The 23,681-nt window shown below is 46.7% G+C and overlaps 2 protein-coding genes across 3 annotated transcripts in view; both read left to right on the forward strand.

Annotated features, from left to right (window-relative positions):
• The first annotated feature begins 5,232 nt into the window (after nt 1–5,232).
• Nucleotides 5,233–20,523, forward strand: ZNF554 (zinc finger protein 554). Its single transcript, XM_088792252.1, has 5 exons — nt 5,233–5,510; nt 9,455–9,528; nt 12,279–12,405; nt 13,629–13,821; nt 14,367–20,523. Exons 2-5 carry the CDS (start codon nt 9,496–9,498, stop codon nt 14,377–14,379), a joined length of 366 nt encoding a protein of 121 aa, XP_088648378.1. The 5' UTR covers nt 5,233–5,510; nt 9,455–9,495; the 3' UTR covers nt 14,380–20,523.
• A 1,508-nt stretch (nt 20,524–22,031) lies between these two features.
• Nucleotides 22,032–23,681, forward strand: part of ZNF555 (zinc finger protein 555) — a 30,465-nt gene continuing 28,815 nt past the window's right edge. The window contains exon 1 of one of the 2 annotated variants that reach the window (XR_016018982.1): nt 22,032–22,327. Coding sequence is in view for 1 of the 2 variants with exons in the window: in XM_074338703.2 (XP_074194804.2) it covers nt 22,325–22,327 (3 nt within the window). In the remaining variant the exon portion in view is untranslated. The remainder of the gene's footprint in view (nt 22,328–23,681) is intronic. The other variant, XM_074338703.2, reaches the window with a different exon arrangement.

Raw genomic sequence — 23,681 nt, forward strand, 5'->3', positions numbered from 1 at the left:
AAGGACCAAGCAGAATCCTGATCCTTCTCCCTGAGGGCCAGGTGGCCTGTCCTCAGTGGGGATAGCTGCCCACCCTTCACCAGCCTGTCCTCACCAGCCTTGGGCCAGTCCTGCTGTGGGCCTGGCTGTGAGGACCCCTTACGCAGACCCAGCTCAGAGCTCCCTGCACCATGTCTGTGTCTTTTAAATTCTTGCAGCAAGGGGGCGAGTATTCTCACGGCTGGTCTTGTCCAGAGTTGGTGGGCACCATGTGGCCGGGAGGGCAGTGCCTAGAAGGCAGAGGTTGAGACCGGCATCTGGGCAGCTGCTGCTTTATGCTTGAAATACCTGGGGCTTAAAAGGCAAAAACGACAGAACAAACCACCTGGGCTTCCATCCGGGCACTTCTTGATGGATAGAGGGCTGTGTTGGGGGCTGGGGGCTCCTTCCCCTGCACTGGGCTCCCCATGCAATATAGAGGTGTTTGGGCCCCCTCAGCTGTGCACTAGGCAGTCGGGGGAGCCCCGAGTGGGCAGGTGGGGTTGAGCCTCCTTGCTCTGGGCCTCTGGCCCAGACCGAGTGCACTGCTGAAGGCCCTGCCCCTGCCCTCACGTAAGTCTTCAGAGGCCTACGCTGAGCTCAGGCTCCCCAGCCCCCATGTCCTGCTTCTCTGTGGGTATCCAAAGACTTGAAGTAGGGGCACAGGTTCTGGGTCAAGGCCCCTTTCCCCACAGAGACTCATTCTCTGAGCCTCCAGAGGGTGGCAGGGACAGTGGGCGTGGGACCCTGCTGGTGTCCGGTTGCCCTGGCAACCAGAACAGCCGCGGCCTCACCTAGAATGCTCCTGTTTCTCCCGCCACTCCGGGGCCTGTGCATGTTTGGTCCCGGACACTGAACTGATGGCTCCATCCCAGGGACACTGGCCTGTGCCTGGGGCAGGAAGGGAACAGCCGTGCAGCTGTCGCCATTGTTGCCCTGAGGCTGAGGGGGGCCCCCAGGGCTTGGGGTTTGGCCCACACCATTTCATCCTCACCCTCCATGTGGGGTTGTCACAGGTGGTCCACTTCAGGATCAGGGCCAGTGTTTACTCCTTCCCAGTGTCCTCATCCAACAGTGCCCGCTCCAGCCAGCAGCCTGGCAGGAGATGGCCAGGTGGGGCCTCCCTGGTGAGGACAGCTCTGCCTCTGGCATGGGGACGTCGTCTTATGAGACTTGAGGTCAATCCAGATGTTATCAGGTGGCATGGGGAGTGGGTTCAGCCTGGCCTGGGTGGCAGGTGTCTGGGTTCAAGCCTCAGGGTACACTGTTGAGGCCCTGGGATGGGCTTCCAGCAGGAGCTGGGTGGGCCAAGTGGGAGTCTACGTGGCTTCCTGCGGCATCGAGCTCACATTGGCCTCGTAGGGCCGTAGAGCAGTGCCATGCTGTCATCCTCACATCCAGATCTTCCTGTGAGCATTGCATTTCATCCTGCCCTCTGCAGCCCACCAGGCCGGGGCTCCACTCAGTCCCAGAGGAGGTCATGTGCCCAGGTTATGGCAGGTGGTGGGGTCCGTCTCCCTGGCCACAAGAGTTCAGTTCACAAGTGGACAAATAGTGTATTCTTGGCCGGCGCTGTCGGGCCTGTGACTTCTGTTGCAACTTCAGGAAAAGAAGTTCTTTTTTCCCAGACTTCAAACTGGGGCATATAAACTGGCAGGCAAACACAGCCACCCAAGGAGGGAGGCCAGTCAACCCAGAGGAGATGGAGCTGTGCGCGGCCTCCCGGGCGCTGTGTGCACCTGATCCACGTCCCTGGATGGCACAGTAAGGAGCCCGAAGATTCCCTTTTCTGCTCAAGACTGAGCAGCAACTGGAGTTCTGCCCTTGACCTTGTCCCTGCCGACCCCAGCTGAGATAGGCAGGAGCTGAAGGCAGGCTTGTTAGGACAAACTGCTCTCTCGGAGCCTCCAAGGGCTTTCCCTGGGGTGACTATCTTGGATTGGGGTGATGTTGAGGTAATCAGGGCTGGGGGAGGGTACAGGGGTACTGGGGACGGTGGTGTTTGTTCTAGTCTAGGAGGGACTTAGTGGTCGGGTGGGCCCTCACCTCCCTCAGCCAGGGGACACAGGACAGGACTGTGACAGTCAGGATCCGTGCTGGGCTGGGAGCCCAGGGCCCCTCATTCATGCTGAGTCGAAGGATCTGAGAACAATGACCAGGTCTGGAAGGGGGTATGTAGATTCTTTTTTAACAGCTTTATTGAGGTAAAATTTCCATAAAATGACACCTATTTAAAGGATACCACATGATAAGTTTGACATTCGTATATATTCATGAAACCATCAGCACAAGCGAGGGGACATGCTTGTCACTCCCAGTTCCCCGTGCCTGTTTGCAGTTCTCCCCCCAACACACACACCTGTCCATCTGCTTCTGTCACTATAGATTCGTTTGAATTTTCTCCATAGAAATGAAGTCACAGGATGGCCTCTTTATTTGTTGGTTTGGGTCTGGTTTCTTATGCTGAGGATAATTATTTTGAGATGCGTCCATGGAGCGTCCCTTTTTCTCAACTGTATTCCATTATATGAATCTACGTTTTTTCCATTCATCTGGTTTGCTTTGGGGCTGCTTCCAGTTAGGGGCTATTTTGGACCTTTGTGTGGACACATGCTTTTGTGTTTATTGGATAAAGACCTAGAAGTGTGGTTTAGCTACTCTAATCAGTGTGAGGTGGCATCTCGTGTGAGTTTGCTTTTGCCTAATGACAAGTGATGTTGAGCATCTTTTCACGTGTTTATTTACCTCCATGTGTCTTTGGTGGAGTGTCCATGCTCTTACCCATTTCTATATAGTAGCAGAAAGTACATGGAAAGTAAATATTTATATGTTTAAACACCACTTACAACAGCGTCAGAAACATCAAGCACCTAGGAATACACTGGACAAAATACAGCTACTTTTCACTGAAACTCAAAATTTATATTAAAATGCAAAGAAGCTAGAATAGCCAAGGCAACCTTGAAGAACAGTACATTTAGAGGACATATATTATTAGATAACAAGACTTGTAGAAAACCACAGCAATTAAGTATGTGCTTTCGGCACAAGGATGGAGCAAAAGAAACAAGTCCAGAAACAGACCTGCACATTGCATTGTGTGCTCACCACCCAAAGTCCAGTCTTCCTCCATCACCATGTATTGACCCCCTTTACTCTCTTCATCCTCCTCCCACCCCCTTTGCCTGCAGTAACCACCCTTCTGTTGTCTGTGTCTATGAGTTTGGTGATTTGATGTGTTCTGTTTCATATCCCACCTATGACTGCAATCATGGTTCTTGTCCTTTTCTGTCTGTATTAGAGAAATATTTAAATGCACTGTTTCTTTTCATTTCTGGTGCTACTGTCTTCAGATTCTTACCCCCTCCCATCCTTCCTCTTTTTCTATATAAAAATTAAAAACTTTTCTTTGGCAAAGATCACCATACACAAAATTAAAAGAACAAAACGAAATGTTTAATATGATTTTTAATAGGATTATGTTTGAGTCTATCGCACTGTTTATTTTCTATTCACTCCAGTTTACCTGTTTCCCTCTTTTTCTGCCTTCCTTTGGGATAATCGAGTGTTTTTTATGATTCAATTTCCTTGTTGATACATTAGCTATAACCCTTTGTTTTGCTACCTAGTTTGCCACGTTAGGGATTATAGTATACATGTGACTTGTCACAGTCTACCTTCACATGATATTACAGGACTCCGCATAGAGTATAAGAACCTCACAATAGTATATTTCCATGTCTCCCCTAACAGCCTTTACTCTTCTATGCTGTTATTGTCATGCCTTGTTACGGATCCCTCAGTACACTGATGTCATTTCTGATTGTGTGAGGCTGAGAACTGAGCACTGGCAGTTATCAGCAGGACGAAAAGTCCTGGACGACAAATCTGAGCGGCACCATGCATCTTCCCTGTCATGGGCTGAAAAAACCAGACTGAAACAGTTGTTTTGGAAAATTGCTCAACACATTGTCTTAGCCTGTTTGGGCCACTCTAACAAATTACCGTAGACTGGGCAGCTTAATCAACACAATTTGTTCCTCACAGTGCTGGAGGCTGGAAGTCACAAATCAGGGCACCAGCATGACCAGGTTCTGGTGGGAACCTTCCAGGTTGCAAACAGCTGACTTCTCACTGCATCCTCACACAGTAAAAGGGGAGAGGGAGCCTCCCAGGGTCCTGTTTATAAGGGTGCTGGCCCATCACGGCGCCTCCACCCTCATGACCTAATCACCCCCAACGCCCCACCTCCTAACACCATCACATTGGAGATTAGGAGTTCAATTTAGGATTTGAGGGGGGCACAGACATTCAGTCCACACACACATCATGTTTATTGTTGAGCTGGCTTGGGCCATACGGTATCCAACTTCATCTAACCCTCCGAAACTGCTACCTGATGTTTATCCTATTTAACAGCCCTTTGAGGACGTGACTCCCAATCTAGGCTTGAAACAAGTCAGAGGTAGCTCTGGAGAAAGATCCTAGTCCGTTTTGCCTGAGCACCTGTTGACCATATAGCAAAGTCACAATCATAACATTTATAATTATATATCACATAAAACACCATCTCAAGTGCCAAGAGGTCATCTGTTGTAAGGGAGGATGCATTGTCAGCATTGTCCCAGGAGGACCCCATTTCTTGTCTAATAGAAAACATGCAGCCGAGGGCTTGGACTGTTGCATACACAGCTCTATGTAGAAAAAAGAGTGAGAAAGATAAATAGTATACGGAGAGAGAGAACATATAGGGTTTGGATAAATAATATAATTTATTATATACTTATAATTTATCAATAACTTGTTAGATGATTACATTTTACTATATTGTATTTATAGCATGTATTATCATATTATATTAAGAATATATATATATTATTTTTTATATAATATGTTAATATACTAATTATGGTAGTTTTATTACTTTAATAGAACATTATTAATACAAATACATTAATGTTACTAATAATCATCAAAACAATTTTACTAAGTATAAAATGGATTACGGGGTTTTATAATTTTTAAATAGTAATAATAATGATTATTTTAATGGCAAATCTTTATATCTCAGGCATCATGCTAAATACTGCCGGTATAGTCTCGTATTTTGTCCCTCTTAAGCATAGGCGGTGCCTGAACTTAGGGCCGGTGGATGTGCGCAGCCGCAGAAGGCAGCTCAGTCCTGCGGTGACACCGCCCGCGCTGAGAGGGCGCCGCGACGGAAAACAGCACCGCGCGGGAGCCTTCCGGGAATTGTAGTTCGCCGCCTCTGGGGCAGCTGCAGCGTGAGTTGCTGACTAGCGCTCGGCTGGGGGCGTGCGCCCCCGGCGCTGAGGGGCGGGGAGGTGATGGGTCCCCAGAACTCGCTGCACAGACTTCCCCGCGGTGGGATCGGCAGAACCGGGTGGCGCCCGGTCGCTGCGCAATAAGTGCCACCTACACCCGCACCTGGGGCCGCAGCGCCGGGATACCCGCGAGCAGGCCACGCAGCCGTAAGTGGCCGGCAGCTATTCGGACCTCGAGCCTGGCTCCGCGTGGGACGTTAGGTGGACGGGATGGGGGGTCGGAAGGGCGGCCATGGGTGCGTGCGCCTCCTGTCCCTCTGGAGGGGACAGAGGAGAGTCCTGCCGGGCGGTTTGCCCAAGGCCGCCCAGCACTCAGAATGGCAAAGTCCGGCCTTTAGCCCGAGAAAAGCCCCTGGAAGACAGACGTGAGGGCAAACCCTGGTATGAAGTGCATGAAACTCCCAGAGGCAGAACATTAAAGGGAAATGGAAACCCATTTGCTCTAAAGGCAGAGAGGGGCTGGGACGCCCAGACTTCAGAAGGTAGACTCACTCGGGCTCCTTGAGCAAGGCCAGGGGTTTGCAAGTGAGGGTGATGCTGCCTCTGGGAGACACTGTGCTGTGTCTGGGGACACCTGTGGTTGTCACGACTGGGGGTACTCCTGGCATCGAGTGTGTGGGGGCTGGGCATGCTGCTCAGCACCCCACAGTGCCCAGGAGGGCTCCAAATGCCCATCCACAGTTCCCAGGAGGAGACCGTGCCTTACATCTCAGCATCGCCAGTCTAGTGATATCCAGGGACCACTCCATTTATGCCCAGACACGCCTACTAACGAAGGAGGAAGCAGCTGACCATTCGGCCAGATAAAGCTGACACGGAGCTCACCGTTCTCTCCCCTTCCGTGTGAGGAAGTCCTCATCGGGCCTATCTTGTGGGGAAAGGATGAGTTTCCGTGGTTTGAACATTGAAAGGGAAGATCATGAGCCAGTTGCCACAGGTTTGGGTGAATGAGGGGCGCTGAGGGGGTCACTGACATCAACCACCAGGGAGGAGGGTCCCATGACTCACGAGAGTGGGAGAGAGTTGGTCTGGAAATGCTAGGAAGGGGCTGGAGGTCCTGGATCCATTGCCACGAGTTGCAATGTGAAGTCTGAAGAGCAAAGAGGGGGCCCCTTGCAGTATGGGGTCAGGTCGTAACCCCCCACCCCCCAGCTTCACACAATCCCCTGAATGAAGCCCCTGGACAACAAGCTAAGGGGAGGACAAGGAGCTGCCTCTCTACTTGCCTGTTGTTTCCTGGGGCAGCCGAGACAAAGACCACAGACTGGGGGGCTTAAAACAACAGACATTTACTCATATCTGGAGGCCAGAAGTCGGAGATCAAAGGCTGGTTTCCCCTGAGGCCTCTCTCCGTGGTGTGTAGATGGCTGTCTTCTCCCTGTGTCCTCACGTGGTTGTCCCTCTGTGTGTGTATGTATGTGTCCTAATCTCTGATAAGGACACCAGTCATACCGGATTAGGGACAACCTCACTGACCTCATTTTACCTTAATTATCTCTTTAAAGACCTCCATGTCCAAACACAGCCATATTCTGAGGTCCTGGGGAGTCAGGGCTTCAACATGTGAGTTTTTTAGCCCATAATAGAAATTTAGCCCATAATAGAAATACTGTGTATCTGCTTATATACAGTATATCTGTGAAGTATATCTCTGCTTTACACATAAAAAGAACAAGTTATATTTTCCTCTTACCCTCCAAGAACACATTTGTAGTACCCTCTTGGGAATGCATCCCCAAATGTTAATATTTATATTTTTTATTCCCATTCCCTACTCCCTCCTCTTGGGCAACCATCAGCTTGTTCTCTGCATTTATGGGTCTGTTTCTGTTTTGTTTGTTCATTTATTTCGTTCTTTAGATTCCACATATAAGTGAAATCATATGGTATTTGTCTTTCTCTGTCAGACTTATTTCACTTGGCACAGTACACTGTAGGTCCATCCATGGTGTCGCAAATGGCAATAATTTCATTCTTTTTTGTGGCCGAGTAATATTTCACTGTATATATACCACATCTTCTTTATCCAGTTGTTTACTGATGGGCACTTAGGTTGCTTCCATATCATGGCTATTGTAAATAATGCTGTGGTGAACATAGGGCTGCATATGTCTTTTCAGTGTTTTGGATTTCTTCGAATAAATACCCAGATGCTGGGTCATATGGTAGTTCTGTTTTTAACTTTTTGAGGAACCTCCATACTGTTTTCCATAGTGGCTGCACCAATTTGCAATCCCACCAGCAGTGCACTAGGGTTTCCTTTTCTCCACATCCTCGCCAACAGTTGTTGTTTGTTGATTTATTGATAATGCCATTCTCACAGGAGTGAGGGGGTATCTCAGTGTGGTTTTAATTTGCATCTCCCTGATGAGTAGTGACATTGAGCATCTTTTCATGTGTCTGTTGGCCGTCTGTAAGGTAGTAACATTTGTAAATGTTAATATCTTACCATGGAACACTTATCAAAACTAAGATATTAACCGGAATGGTGGTTGCCAGGAACTGGGGGATGGGGCACAGGGAGTTGTCTATCCACAGGCCTAAAGTGTTGGTGAAAAGCCCCTGAGATCTGCGGGCCAACATTGTACCTACATGCAGCGATAGTGTATCGTCCACTTAACAACTTGTTAGAAGGCGTTCCTATCACGATAACGTTGGAAAAACTACTACTAAAGCACTAACATGGATTCTGTACTATTAGCTAGACTACAAACGTTATTCAGATCTCACCAGATTTCCCACCCATGTCCTTTTTCTGGCCCAGGACCCCATCCAGGATCCCATTGGACATTCAGTTGTCACGTCTCCTCAGGCTTCTCCAACCTGTGAGGGTTTCTCTGTCTCTCCTTGTCTTCCAGGACCTTGACGCTTTTGTAGAGCAGTGGCCAGGGATTGTGTTTGATATTTTCTTATGGTTACTCTGAGATTCTGAGTTCTAGTGAGGCATCCTCCTCACGTCCCATCAGAGGGCACCTGACTCCCTCACAGATCACTGGTCATATTAATCCTGATTGCTTGGTGAAGGTGGGGCCTGCCAGGAGTCTCCACTACAAAGTGGAAGGTTAACCGTTTACAAGGGACTTTACAGTGAAGGCATCTCCTGCGTGGTGAGTGAGGACAGAGCAGGACTGCCTCAGGTTTCCTTAGAGAACCAGAGCCAGACAGTTGTCAGAGCGGTAGGAACAGATTTAAATCAGGAGCTCCTGCAATGGGGAAAAGAAAGCTGAGTATAGATCTGGGCCCAACTCTGAGTACAGGGCACACCAGCGGGGCGCACGGGTTGAACTGCATGGGTCCACTTATACACGGGATTTAAAAGTAAATGCATGCAGCACTGTAAAAGTATTTTCTCTTCCTCCAGGAAAATCTCTTCCTGGTGGGGTCAGTGGATGGGAAGTCACTAAGAAGACACGTCAGGGGGATTCTGGCTATCGCAGCTAACAGGATTCCTGCTGTGGCGGCCGGTGACATCACCTGAGGGACAGCAGGGGTTATGAGGAATTTGTTCAGATATCCAGGGATCAGATTTGGAGGCCAGTGTGTGTGTGGGGTTCTCGCTAAGTGACTTAGCCAGGTTCTTGCTTAAACAGGGCCATGCAGAGACGAACTCGGAAGACCAGAGGGTGAGGCCTAGTTGACACCATGGCTCAGAGAAGCCTGACTAAAGTCTGGTCAAGGAGAGCGCCCTGTCACCAAGCAGAGGCGCAGAGTCAGCTCTTTCCATGGAATGAACTGCACGGGTTGAACTGCATGGGTCCACTTATACACAGGATTTAAAAGTAAATGCATGCAGCACTGTAAAAGTATTTTCTCTTCCTCCAGGAAAATCTCTTCCTGATTTTCTTAATAATATTTTCTTTTGTCTAATTTATTGTAAGAATACAATATATAATCCATATAACACACAAAGTATGGGTTCATTGACTGCATTATCGGTAAGGCGTCTGGTCAACAGTGGGCTATTAGTAGTTAAGTTTTGGGGGAGTCAAATGTTATACGCAGATTTTCAACTGTGCAAAGGGCTGGCACAGGTTCTGGAGTTTGAGGACAGGCCTGGGTCTGGTTTTCACTTAGCCTCTCTCCTCCCACAGCTCTGTCTGCCCAGAAACCTGCATTTTCCCAAGAGGCGAGGATGGCTGCTGGCTGCCTGCGCTCCTGGCCCCAGGTGAGTGGGGACTTCCTCCTTTCCTGAAAGACACCCAGTGTGTCTGGAGGGAACATACATCCCAGAAACATGGTCCCTGGTAGAGAAGGGAGCCCCTTGCATTGTGGGAAATGAGGGAGACTTCTTCAGGAGCATCTGGGTCCAGGCCATCCTGCCTCTGTAAGCGGAGGGAGAGATGCCTTTCCCTCCAAGGGCCCCGTGCTTGTGCTTCCTTCTGAGGCCTGAGAACCTGGCACCTTTCCCCACGGAGCGGGGGCTAGGGGGTACCCAGGAAAGCACCATCCTCTTAAAAGGTATTTTTTAAGTGTGGTAAAATACACATAACTAAATTCACCCTCTCAACCATTTTTGAGTGTACCATTCAGTGGCATTAAGTCCCCACCATCATCTCCGGAATTTTCCATCTCCCCAAACTGACACTCTGTCCCCATTAAACATACCCCCAGTCCCTGGTATAACCATCTACTCTCTGTCTCTATGATTTTGACCCCTCTGGGGACCTCCCGTGAGTGGAATCGTACTATATTTGTCCCTCTATGTCTGGCTTATTTCACTCGGCATAACGTCCTTCAGGTTTGTCCACGTTATAACAGGTGTCAGAATGTCCTTCCTTGTTAAGGCTGAAACTGCCTTACTAAGGTGTGTCTATCAGGAGAAGGGTGAGGGGAGTAGCAGCTATCAGATTGGGACATCAGGTCTGTCAGCTTTGGGCAGCAGCTCAGGCACGCAATTGGTCTGCGTCAAAAATACAGAGCTGATTGACAGCTGGGTTTCAGGCAGTCCCTTCTGAGAACAAGCCCTTCTGCGTGGGCATTTGAAGGTGACCCAGGTGGTCCAGCCAGCCTCCATGATGTTGTCAGTTCGGGTCCCCCAGACAGGTGTCTTAGATCTGCACTGTCCCTCAAGTCAAGGTCCTGGCCATCGCGCCTGTACCCGCTGTCGGGTCAGCGTGGCCGCTGAGGCCGAAGCAGCCTGTGCGACACTGTCAGGTTCCGGCCTGGAGTTGCTGCAGGCAGTGAGGCTCTGAATTCAGGATTCCAAACAGCCCACACTGTCTTTCAGCAGCAGCAAAGTCAGACAGCAGGCTCTTGTCTGTCTCAGGGACCACATAGACCCACCCCAGAGGCACAGGAAGCCACCGCCTCTGCGGCACACATCGGAGAGCCCATTAGCAGCTCAGATCCGTGTCTTTAGAGCACCAAATGCGTGTCCCCATCTCTTTTCATATTGTCTGGGGTTCCAGTAGGTGTGAATCATAGTAAAAGTCATGTGACAGAGACTCATTTTGTTTTAATATTTAGAGAGTTTTGATTTTAACCTGCCCACCGGGCAGCTAAGAGCAAAGAAGTTGTGTTTCACTAACACTTTTTTCCCCAGCTTTCCTTGAATAGAATGATCTCACTATTAAGAAATAATATATATTTATATTGTTACAATTATAAATGTTATACATAATAACTATAAAACCATAATAGTTATAGCAATTTTATTATACACCATGTGTAATAGCCGCAAAATACAAAACCATTAAAATTTTTTCCCTTTTCATTTACTTGCACATTTACTCAAACCCTTGCAGTGAGTGAGTTTAGCAATTATAGGGTTAACACCAAAGTGTCTGGGAAGAAACCAGTGGAGCTAGGTGGCCTGCCTAGGATGGAGCTTGCAGCTGCTGCTGGCCCCTAGGAAAGGCTGCTCTTTTTCTGCTGTTTCTAAAATGTGCTGCCACCCCGGGGGACTAAGTTAATCTTTTTACCTCCCTCTGGGGAATGAGCAACAGAAATGTTGAATATTTTTGGTGCACTTCAAAGCTCACCTTTGGGAATGTTTGAGACCTTTCTCTTCCCACCGGAGGAGAGGTGGCACTGTGCTTTTTTTTTTTTTCTTAATGGCCAAAACCAGCCATGATCAGATCGAGCACACCCACTTTCCTGGAGTTGGAGTTAGGTCGCTTATTTTCAAATTCCATAGGTAGTTTTTACCTCTCACGACAGACAGCAGCCCAGCTGCCAGTTCATACCACGGATGCCATGATAGCCAGCCAGGCACCAAACATTGGTCATAACCCAGCCCTTCGTCCCTCATTTTCCGAAGCAGTACTCTGGCCATATTATCCAGTGAGGGGCAGGGCAGCAAATCCCACTTCTTGTTTCATCTGTGTCTAGCAACGTGCAACTCCAAGTCATGGCAGCAAAGAGAACTGGTCTTCACCAACCTCAGGTTTGGGATAAGGGCCCCTTTGGTCACAGGATTGCTAGGCATGGCTTTGAGTTTCTCTGACCCTGTCAATAGCAGATGCCTCACCGACATGAACTCGCTACCACCCTCTGAGGTGGAAATTGTTCTCTCCATTGAACAGATGAGGAGGCCATGGCCTGGGATGGCCAGTGATATAGCTGCTGTCCCATAACCGTGGAGTGCCATAGCCACGGGGCTACAGAGTTTTGGAATAAGCAGGGGAAGATTCTCAAGGGGAAATGTCAGACTCAGATTTAGAAGTTAGAATCCAGTTCAATATGAAATGGGCATATTATTTCTGTCAGACCTGCATGCTGTGTTAACAGCGGGCCCAGGGTCTGTATGTGCCTGTGACTGGAAGCCAAAGACAAGGACCCACAGGCACTAGTAGAGTCTGACTTCTGGACTTCCTGCCCTCCTCCATCTGACTCTCTGGTGCCACCACCCTCAACCCCCTTCTGTGAATGTGGTGGGGGTGTCCCTTGTTGAGCAGAACCGATGTCATCTTTTAGGAGTCAGTGACCTTCCAGGATGTGGCTGTGGACTTCTCCCGGGAAGAGTGGGCTTTGCTGGATGGTGCTCAGAGGAAGCTCTGCAGAGAAGTGATGCTGGAGACCTGCCGGAACCTGGCCTCCGTGGGTGAGACGAGCATCATTCATTTCCATGCTCGGCAGTTCACACTTGCTGAGCATCTGTGTGTCAAGAGCTGTGTTAGGAAGTAGGACTTGACTGGGGATGAGACAACCATGGTTCTGCTCATCTGGGGGTTCACAGTTGCTGGTTTCTCCAACACAGTGAGTAACCTGATTTCTTCTGTACAGTCAGTGCTCACTTAACATCATGGTTAGGTTCTTGGAACTGCGGCTAAACAACGTATAACACAAGCAGTCTTGCCACATCCCTCCTGAATACAGAGTCAGGGCATTCATACTTTTTCTGCCCAAGTGAAGAGCCAGATAAAAAGAAAGTTTGTGTGGTAAAATACATAAATCGTAAAATTTGCCATCTTAATAATTTCTAAGTGCACAGCTCAGTGGCATTAAGCACATTCACATTGTTGTGTGACCATCCCCACCATCATCTCCAGAACTTTCTCATCTTCCCAAACTGACACCCTGTCCCCATTAAACACTCACTCCCTTCCCCTCCCCCAGCCCCTGCCCCCCACCATCTACTCTCTGTCTCTGTGAATCTGACTCCTCTGGGGATCTCCTGTGAGTGGGATCACACAGTGTTTGTCCCTCTGTGACTGGCTTGTGTCGCTGAGCATCATGTCCTCCAGGTTCGTCCATGTTGTAGCCAGCGTCAGAACTTCCTTTTTATGGCCGAGTTCTACTCCGGTGTGTGGATGGACACATTGTATTATCCGTTCATCTGTTCATGGAAACTTGGGTTGCTTCTATGTTTGGCTATTGTGACTAACGTTGCTATGAACATGGGTGTGCAAACAATCTCTTCGAATCCCCGTTTTCAATTGTGTTGAGTCTATACCCGGAAGTAGAATTGCTGGGTCATATTGTGACTCTGTTTAGCTTTTTGAGGACACTCCAGACTATTTTCCATTGCAGCTGCCCATTTCACATTCCCACCAGTAATGTATGAGGGTTCCAATTTCTCTACATCCTCTCCAATACTTATTTTCTGTATTTTTTTCTTCTTTAAAAAAGTTACAGTTATTCCAGTAGGTATGCAGTGGTATCTCACTGTGGCCTTATTTGTATTTCCCTAGTGACTAATGACTGTCAACATCTTTTCATGGGCTTGTTAGCCACTTGTATGTCTTTGGGGAAATGTAAGATCCACATTTTTTAATTAGGAAAATAAAGTCTTTAGTTTGGTCAGTGTGCCCTTGTCTCTTTCAGAAGCCTTGAAGAAGCAAAGTACTAATATGGTTATTGAAGATGGTACATTTTTCCCTGGCACATGCCTCTCAGCACACCAGTCTTTCCCCATGGACAGGGTGTTCACTCTTTTGGCCAGTGGTGTCTTTCCACTTGGAGCAAGGAGAAGCCATGAGGAATGGGGGAAAAGGAATTCCCCAAGCCTCTCGTTCAGGTGAGGACCAGGAAGACATGAGCCACTGGGGTGGGAGCAGTGTCTTGGGAACTGTGGGTCAGAGATCTCTCCATCGAGGCCCCAGTTGTGTGAGGAGAAGGCCCAGGTCCTTGGTGGCACTTTCTCAGATGCCTTCTGCTCATCCTCCAGCAACCTTCTCCTGCCCCTCTTTGGGGACAGAGAAAAGAGCACCCCATTTCCTACCTGTGTTTCTAGTTACATTTTCCCTTCTCTCCTTTTTGCCATTCTTGTTCTCCCTTCTTTGTAGAGCAATTCCTTCTACATTTACATTTTCCCATTTTCCAGAATTGTCAAACGTTTTATGCTTCATCCTGTCCTCAGCACACCAGCTTACTGATACATCTCTTGTTTTCTCATCCTTCCCCCATGTTGAAAGCTGACATTTGAACATGAATCCACAGGTGCCTTGTATCTGTTGGAGGGACTTCTGTCCCCCTTGTATAAGGAGAAGACCGAGGTCCTTGGTGGCACTTTGAAAGTTAGAAGTTTTACTCTGTTTTTTTCCCCCTCTTAATTTATTTCAGATTGGGAGACTAGACTGAAAAGCCAAGAATCACTTTATAAGAAGGTGGTTTTGGGGGAAGAACCATCCAGTGGTATGAATATTATAGAGCTCCCTGGAGAAGACTGTGGATATGGTCAATTTGACGGGAAATGTGAAAACCCCCAGAAACTTCTGAGTCAAATGACATACCTCCAAGTAAAGGCATTTGCTCGAGAGAAGGCTACTGCTTGGCAGGAATTTGGGGAAAACTGTAATCTGAGCTCAGACTTTGTTTCATCACAGGGAGGTGCTGTAGGAAAACACTTCTGTGACTGTGACCTTGATATTGAGAGTTTGGTAGCTGATCCATTCGTAAACCATCATCAGGTGGGATATACAGACCAGAGACCCAGTGAGAGTAATGAACGTGGGAAAGACCTCAGCCAAAACAGTCTCCTTATTCAACACAAAAGAACACAAACTTCTGCATATGCAGAAAGTGGGAGGTCATTTAATCACAGTATGGCTCTTACAATACACAACAAAATTAATAAGGTGGAGAAACCCTATAAGTGTCCCCAGTGTGGGAAAGTGTTTAACCGGAGGCATTCCCTGAGTGAACATCAGAGAATTCATACAGGAGAGAGACCATACGAATGTAAGGAATGTGGGAGGGCCTTCACACACAGCTCCACCCTCACTCGGCACTTGAGAACTCATACTGGAGAGAAGCCTTACACATGCAATGAATGTCAGAAAGCCTTCAACAGGATTTCGTCTCTTACCCAACATCAGAGGATTCATACAGGGGAAAAGCCCTATAAATGCAAAGACTGTGGAAAATCCTTCTGCCAGAGTTCTTACCTGATACTGCACAAGCGAACACATACCGGTGAGAAGCCCTATGAATGTAATGAATGTGGGAAGGCCTTCAGTGACCGCTCATCACTTAACCAGCACGAGCGAACTCACACCGGCGAGAACCCCTATGAATGTAATCAGTGTGGAAGAGCCTTCAGCCAGAGGTCCTCCCTGGTGAGGCATGAGAGAACTCACACTGGAGAGAAACCATATAACTGTAACGAATGTGGGAAAGCATTCAGTCAGAGTTCTTCCCTTATCACACACCAGAAAACTCACACTAGTCAAAAAACCTATAAAATCATTGACTGTGGGAAAGCTTTTTATCAGAGCTCCCACTTTATTGCATTTTAGAGCTTGCTTGCTGTCCTGTAAAATACTTTTTAGCACTCTACCACATGAGTATGTTAGACTTTGCTCCTCTGATGTTCTGCTTGAAAAGAAGTAGGCTTATGCCCCATTCTTAAAGGAAAGCACTGAGGTCTAGATCTGAGAAAGGGCCTTTTAGTGGGGGAAGTTGCCCCACAAGCTCCACCCTCTTGGAAAAGATCAGTAAATGGGAACACTAATACGGAATGGGATTTTGCTAAGAATTATCACATTAATTGAGTTGTTGAATCAAAAGGTGTGCTGTTTCAACTTTTTGTTTCAATCGCCAATATTTTCATTTCAATAATCTGTTTCAATATTTTCTTAATGATCCCACCCCTGTTGGTTACTTAGCAAGGTGCTCACTTGCCCTCATGTGCATTACGATGGTGATGTGGGGCATATGCTAAGAAAGAAAGTGCTTCGGGTGTGACATGAAAAATAGGGTGCAGAGTAGTATGTGTGGCTCTATCCAGTGAAGTCAGGGTTATCTGATTGTGATTTTTCTGCCTTTTGCCATTTCATTGGCTGTTGCTGGAATCATCTTGACAGTAATTAAAAACGCCAAGGGATACTGAGTTTTATTAATCAGTCAAGGAGGATTGTGGATACCAAGATGATGGGAATACAGTGCAGGAGGACTCGGGACAGGGTGAGGTGGAGCGACCTTTGGTGGCCTGGGAAAAGTCCCAACTGTAAGATGTGCTTCCCAGAGTAGAGGCCACGAGTGCTGATACCCATCGTCATCGTCCTCACCACTCCCATTTATGGGTGCTTACTGTACTACTGGCACCACTCCAGCACTTGTGTATGTGTCTGCATTTAACCCTCCCAACAACCCCGTGAGACAGTAGCTTTTCCTATCTCCATATTACAGAAGGGGAAACAGAAATAAAGTGCCCAAAGTCACACAACTAGAATGTAGTAGAATCTGGATTTGAATTTGAGCAACCTAGAGTGTGGTGCTCATAATACCAAGGCCGCCTATTCGATTCCTACATGGACCAGTGAGAAACAACAGCTTGAGCTTGGAGCTGAGCCGCCAGCGGGCAGCCAGTTGGCTTAGTAGTGAGAGAACAGGTTCTTGTGGCAGCAAGGTTGCCAGTTTGAGTCCCACATGGACCAATGAGAAGCAACTGCTTGAGTTTGGAACTGAGCCTCTGGTTGGTGGCTGGTTGGCTCAGTGGTTAGAGTGCAGTGCTCATAACACCAAAGTCACTGGTTCAAGTCCCACATGGGCCGGTGAGCTACACCCTCCCCAACTAGATTGAAAACAACTTGACTTGGAGCTGAGCTGCGCCCTCCACAACTAGATTGAAAAACAGTGCCTTGGAGCTGATGGGTCCTGGAAAAACACTGTGTTCCCCAATATTCCCCAATAAAAAAAATTTAAAAAAAGGATTTGAGCAACTTGTACAAAGACAATATGACATTTGCAAGGAGGGAAACAGAGAGCTATGTTTTCTAAATTCTCCCTCAGAAGACACCTCACTTTCATCTGAGTCTTCCCGTTTCCCTAACAAGCTAAGAAGGAAAGTTGCCTTTCAGATCTTTCACCTAAGTGGGACCTGATCATGTGAATATGGTTGCCTTACCCTAAAGTAGATATCCCTTATCTGGGGTCTGTGTAGAACCCACTGGGTTGATGGATGACTTTCTTTGAGGGCTCTGTAAGCCTTGAGCTGGATGCAAAATGTGTTTTGGGGCATAGATGTGCATTCACCATATTCTTAGGAATAGTTGACTTAGAGGTGTTATGAGTGCACTGTTTTTCAGTCTCGATCTCTCCTTCCCTCCAACAATTATTTGTATAGAACCTGAACTCTCTGTGGTGACAGGTGGCTGTATATAAGACAGACATATATTCCAGTGGTGAAAATGCAGTGTGGCTTCATGGGCAGGTGACCTGTGTGGTCACCCAAGACTCTGCTCTAGAAAGGTCCTTTGATTGGTTTTAACAGTCTGCAGTATCCATCCCAATATTCTTAATAATTTTGAACAAAGGGTTCCCCTTGCATTCTCATTCTGCAGTGATCCCTGTATGTTGTGTAGCCAGAACTATGATAGAGTGAGGGGCAGGAGCAGATGTTAAACAAGTAACCAAATACTTTAAATAATTACAGATTTTGGTAGATTCTTTTGACACAAAAAAATGATATTGCTGTAATGGACAATAAGAGAGACACCAAGCTCAGATCGGGCCTTTCTCGGTCTGAATTTAAGTTGAGATGTGCATCATTGGAGGAACCAAGATGCGGAATTTAACCAAAGGAGAGCTTCCATTTAGCTGTTTTCACACTGTAGTTTTATGATCACTTTAAAAAAAATACTCACAATTTTATTTTGATTTCTCAGACTCAAAAGTATTTTGAGAGAGAATATATTTTTTAAACTTCTGGGTATTTAAATATGTTACCTCTCTTTAAAAATGAATTCTTTTTCTTGTTTTATTGCACTGGCTCACTCCTCTAGTTGCGTGTTGATTAGGAGTGTTGAGAACAGATTTCCTTGCTTTGTTCCTGATCTTAGGGAAAAGCATTCAGTCTTCTACCAGAGAGTGTGATATTAACTGTAGGATTTTTCATAGATGCCCTTCATCCTTACTCTTTTATTAAATATCTGCTTTTATTATGCTACAGTCTGAGAATGTGTTTACTGTTGTAAATCTGTGAAATTTATTGAGGTTTACTATGTGGTTGAGTTTTAGAAGTATTTCATAGATCTTTAGAAGCAGCTGTATTCTCTGCTTTTATGATTAAGAATCTGGCTTGTCTATTAAATCAATCTGATTAATCAGTGGCTCTCAAATTCATGTCAGGAGGTTTGGATTTAATAAGCGAGAGTTGGAGCCCAGTAATATGCATTTTAAATGCCCCAGATGATTTCCTCTTTTAATTACAGTTTGAGAAATGTTGCTTGTCCTTAATTGTCCTTGGATTGCTGATTCAAAGATAATTAGCTCAAGACAATTAAGTTACATTTTGCTATTGCTATTGTGCTGAATTTCCTTCAGTATTTTCTGTTATTTTTGCTTCATTTTTAAAAAATTTGTTTTTGTTTTATTTGGAGCAAATTAATTTATGATAGGTCTTCATTATGAATTATACCCTTTTTTACTTTGAAGTGATTTCTTTGCTTTAATTAATAGCACCACCTCTGCTTTTTAAACAAAATCCGTCTGTTTGATTTTGGTATAATTTTTCATCGCCTTTGAATTTCTACTTTTTAAATCCCCTGTAGCTCTCATTTTAAACATATAGATGGATTTTGTTTTAGAATTCTTATCTTTATTCCAATTACTGCTGTAATAAATGTTGTTGACTTTAATTCTGCTAACATACTTTATGTCATTTTTCTTATCTTTGAAGTTTTTTTCTCTATTTTTTTACTCTGTTATCTGTATTGGAAGAGTGTATTTCTTTTCTGATAATTTGGGAGGTGTATTTCCTGCTTTAACTTTTTTGGCATTTTATTTTGTTACATTAAATATTATATTAAACTTTTATATTGTGATTTATCAACACTAAGCAGTTTCTGAAGGGTGTAAAATCAAATTATGGAGTATGTATAAGATAATGGTATATTTATAAATTTGAATATAGAGACAGTATGTTATACATAGTTTGTAGACCCATATGTTTGGTATGGCGATAATGGATATCACATTTGTGATTATGGTTTCCCCTGAGAGGAGATGGAGGAGAATAGGATCCTGGAGCTGATAAACAGAGCATGTCACTCTATAATGCTTTTGTTATTTCATGAAATCTGACAGAATATGGTGAACTGATAGGATTTAATAGAGCTTAGCAGTAGATACATGAGTATTCAAAATGCTATTTCCAGTATATTTTGTATGATTGAAAGGTTTCATAATAGTTTAAAAGTGACCCCTCCCTTCATGTTGTGTTCTGGTTATCATTAATATATGCTTCTGTGAGGAATGCAAAAATCTGCTCTAATGTTTTGCAAATGGATACTTATGATTTGGGATAAAATTTCTAGTCAGAACATCATCTATCCAAAAAGTCCTATATTTCAGACACAGAGATTCTGTTCTCTGAAGAAATGGTCAGATCACTCTGAGATGTACTGTAGTAGGAGCAGAATCAGGTTGAAGGAGCACATGGAACGTTCAGAGTTGTCTCATGAAAGATGAGACTGGGACAGGAGTTATTTGTGCCACTTACTAAGTTCTTGTTTCTCTGCGTCAGACCAACTGTATGAGTTTCCCGTTATCACTAACAGATTACCGTACGTTCAGTGACTTAATCAATTTATTCTTATAACAGTTCTGGAGGTCAGAACCTAAAATCCAGGTGTTTGGAAGGGCTATGTTCTTTTTGGAGGCCCCAGGGAAAACTGTTTTGACCTTTTCCAGCTTCTAGAGGCATGGGATCCCTGGCTTGTGGCCCCTTCATCATTATAGCCAGCAGCACAGCCTCTTCCATGTCTCTGACTCTGAGCCTCCTGCCTCCCTCTTATGAGGACCCGGTGATGACACTGGGCCCCCTGGAATCCAGGGTTGTCCCCATCTCAGGGGCCTTGACTCAGTCCTTTCTGCAAAGTCCCTTTTGCTGTGGAAGGTGACATAGTCACAGGTTCCAGTAATTAAGATATGCACACTTTTAGGGGGCTGTTATTCTGCTGGCACACTTTTCCTTTTATAGTTGCTTTGTGACGTGGGATGGAAATGCTGTAAAACACATTTCGACATTGCCAGCGGCTTCCCATTAGACTCTGCTAAGGGGAGACGTTGGAGGGAGGGTGGAAGGCTGGAGGAGGGAGAGGGGATTTGTTCTTCCTGGCCTTTCACTCCTTGTATGTTTGAGACTGACTTTCTTTTCCCCGGGCATGAATGACATCCCTGCATGGCCAGAGGATCTTGAGTCACACTCCTTCCCCCTCAGATCTCCGTAATTGTTACTCTCCTCTCTTGTGTCAATGAATGTTTTGTCAAGAATTCAGAGACCAGTCTCATTTTTCTCTTTAATGAATGGAATGATGTTCTTTAAGAGTGATGCTCCTAGGATAGATCGCTAAACACGTTATGGCAAGCAGACAGGAATGCCAAACCCGGTCTGAAGGCTGACTTCTAAATTCTGTGCTGAGTTTTTGAAAGTTGGCAATCATGATTAATTCATATTAAACAAAAAATGCGTATAACCATATGTTATTTTGTAATAGTTTATAAATCCAATGAGTAGATTATTTTATTTTTTATTTATTTTATTTTTTTATTGGGGAAGGGGAACAGGACTTTATTGGGGAACAGTGTGTACTACCAGGACTTTTTTTTCCCCCCAAGTCAAGTTGTTGTCCTTTCAATCTTAGTCGTGGAGGGCGCAGCTCAGCTCCATGTCCAGTTGCCCGTTGCTAGTTTCAGGGGGCGCAGCCCACCATCCCTTGCCGGAGTCGAATCGGCAACCTTGTGGTTGAGAGCCCACTGGCCCATGTGGGAATTGAACCGGCAGCCCTCAGAGTTAGGAGCATGGAGCTCCAACCGCCTGAGCCACTGGGCTGGCCTGAGAGAACATTTTCTAATGAAAGGAGCAGGCATATTAAATGCATTAGCCCCCATCTATTAAGTGTATTAAGAGTTTTCAGGTCTATCCTAAATTTATATAAGCTTTTTTGTTGTTTTGTACCAGTTAAAATAGGAATTCAATTGCCTTAGGGATATCATAGCTTTTAAAAAAGTAAAACCTTTTTCTATATTATGGTGAAATACACATAAGATAAAGTTTATAATCTTAACCATTTTTAAACGGCACAGTTCAGTTTAGGTACATTCATACTGTTTGCAATATCAGCCTTTTCATTTTCATTTTCAAACTCCTCTGGGGACGGACTGAAAACCTGACCTGACATAAATGTCCTTGCAGTATAACATGCACACTGAGAATTCCAACATGTCACTCCTGTGGCTGTGCTGAGAGGAGTCCTGCGGGTAGGCTGGGGCCTCAGGGTCCCACTTCTTAAGGTGGCAAAGGAACAGGGGGTAGCTGACCTGAAGCCCCAAGGTGGGGTGGGAAGGAGGGCGAACTCCTGGTGTCAAAGGTCACATGTCAAAACCAAGGCGGACCCTGCCTTGAACGCGGAGACAGCACTGGTGAGTGTCTTTGTTCTTAAAGGGCACAGATCAACCGTGACTTCTCCCTGGGCTGACCCTGACCCTGGAGGTCTCGAGGCCCTCCTGTCCTGCCCGGGCTGGGCACTGAGGGCGCTCCGCGGGAAACTGAGTCAAGATTTCCCAGTCCAGAGGCGGGCTGCGCAGCTGCGGACAGATGCCGGTCAGCCCGGCTGGGGGCGGGTTCTACTCGGAGCCAATATCTTAGGCGCGGGTCAACCACAAGTGTCCTGATGGCCTGTCAGTCAGAAAACGGGGCGGCGGAGCCTGGGAGAACGGTTCAATCACGGCGCCAGGGGCGGGGCGTGGGGAACAATCAGGACGATACGGGCGGGGTCCGGAGCGCTGTCCAATCAGGCACCTGGAGCATTGTCCAATCAGAGGTGCAGGGGGCGGGTCTTGGTTACCTGTCCAATCAGATGACCCCCTGACGTTGGAGTGCCCGAAACACTGTCCAATCACTATGCAGAAGTCCCGAGCAACGTCCAATCAGAGGTCTCGTGGAAGGGGGTGAGCTAGGACGTCGCTCTCGGCTGGCCAAGGCGTTCGTGCACACCTGTCCCGTGCGGCCCCAAGTGTCGTGTTCCGGGCGCTCTCACCGGCCCCATCCTCGAGGAAGACGCCCTGAGAGCTCGGAGATGGTGAGTCCATGGGGGCTGGGGCTGAGAACGGGAAGGTCTGGTTGGAACTGGCTTGAACCGGCTGCGGGCCGGGTCTCCCTGTGCCTCACCCCCGGGTATCTGCCCTCGCCTGCGGGATGGGGACCCGGCGTTCTGTCCGGCCCTCGCTGAGTCCGGGGTCTGAGAACGGCCTGTGGTGACCCAGATGCGCACAGTTGCATCCGTCCGGGTGTCGGGGAATACCAGCCCCTGGTCCGCTCCTCCCAGCGGACAGCCTTTGGGGCGGGCGGGGAACTGGGGAGACCTGCCTGGGGTCCTCGGGCTAGGACGGATCTTCTGGTAAGTGCTCGGTCCCTAACTGACCCAGACCCCAGTTCTCATTCCCCGGAGGGACACAATTGTCAGCTTACTGGACGCTGGTATTGAGAAGAAAAGTTGAAAATGATTTGGGTGCCCTGAAGGGAGAGAAACTAATCCAAAGGACAGGCAAAGCCCACCCAGTGAGGTGGGGCAGACACTTGCAAAGCCTCATGCAGTTGGACTCACAGCGGGATACCAGCCTGTCCTTTGTTCAGGGATCTCGACTGGGAGCAGTGGAGGAAGGGTGTCCCACGTGGTAGGATGGTTGCGCTTGACCCTTGAGTCGTCTAGTTCCAGTTCAGCACTGCCCTTCCGAGGGTTCCTCACTTTGAAAAGATGTATTCTCTTATTGGAATCTCAGTTTTTCAGCAGATACAAAATATGTTTAATTAATAGAACAGGAAAGATAAAATATTTCCTAGAGTGAATTTCAGGAAAAGAAAAGAAAATGACTTTCATTCCACTTGTTAAACCTTTTTAAATCCTCTCCAGTGTGTAGTAGTTTCACAGGTCTGTTTCTTTGCATGATAAGAAATGGAATTCTAAGCCTGTGGCATTCACTTGCACCTCTGGCTGGAATTTGGGACTTCATTCAGGTGAACTTGAGTGCTGCCATTTTGTTGTATATGTATAGGATGGTGGGCTTAGCAGCCTTTGTCCCCTTTGTCAGGAGCCTAGAGTACCTATTTCAACTGCCCCCTAAATTACTCCTTCCCTGGGTTTGCTTTCCTTGGGGGTAGGGGGTGGATTGTATGATGAGCAAGAAGTATTAATTTTTTAAAAGACAAACTGACTTTGAAAGATACAAAAGTTTATTGCAAGAAATAAAAATTGTGAATGGAATTCCAGGGCTTAGCCTTGAAAGTCCCACTGGGGAAAAGAATGTTAGAGAAACAGACAGTCTCCCTTCCAAATTGGCAGCAGAGAAGTGAAGTGTGGTAGGTAAATTATAAAGATTCGCCAAACTACCAGTTCTTTACCTTGGCAGGGTGGAGAACTTGTGACCAAAGTTAAC

This window comes from Rhinolophus sinicus, chromosome 15 (genome assembly GCF_057876585.1).
Source record: "Rhinolophus sinicus isolate RSI-liver-muscle chromosome 15, RSI-T2T, whole genome shotgun sequence".
In the NCBI taxonomy this organism is placed as follows: Eukaryota; Metazoa; Chordata; class Mammalia; order Chiroptera; family Rhinolophidae; genus Rhinolophus; species Rhinolophus sinicus.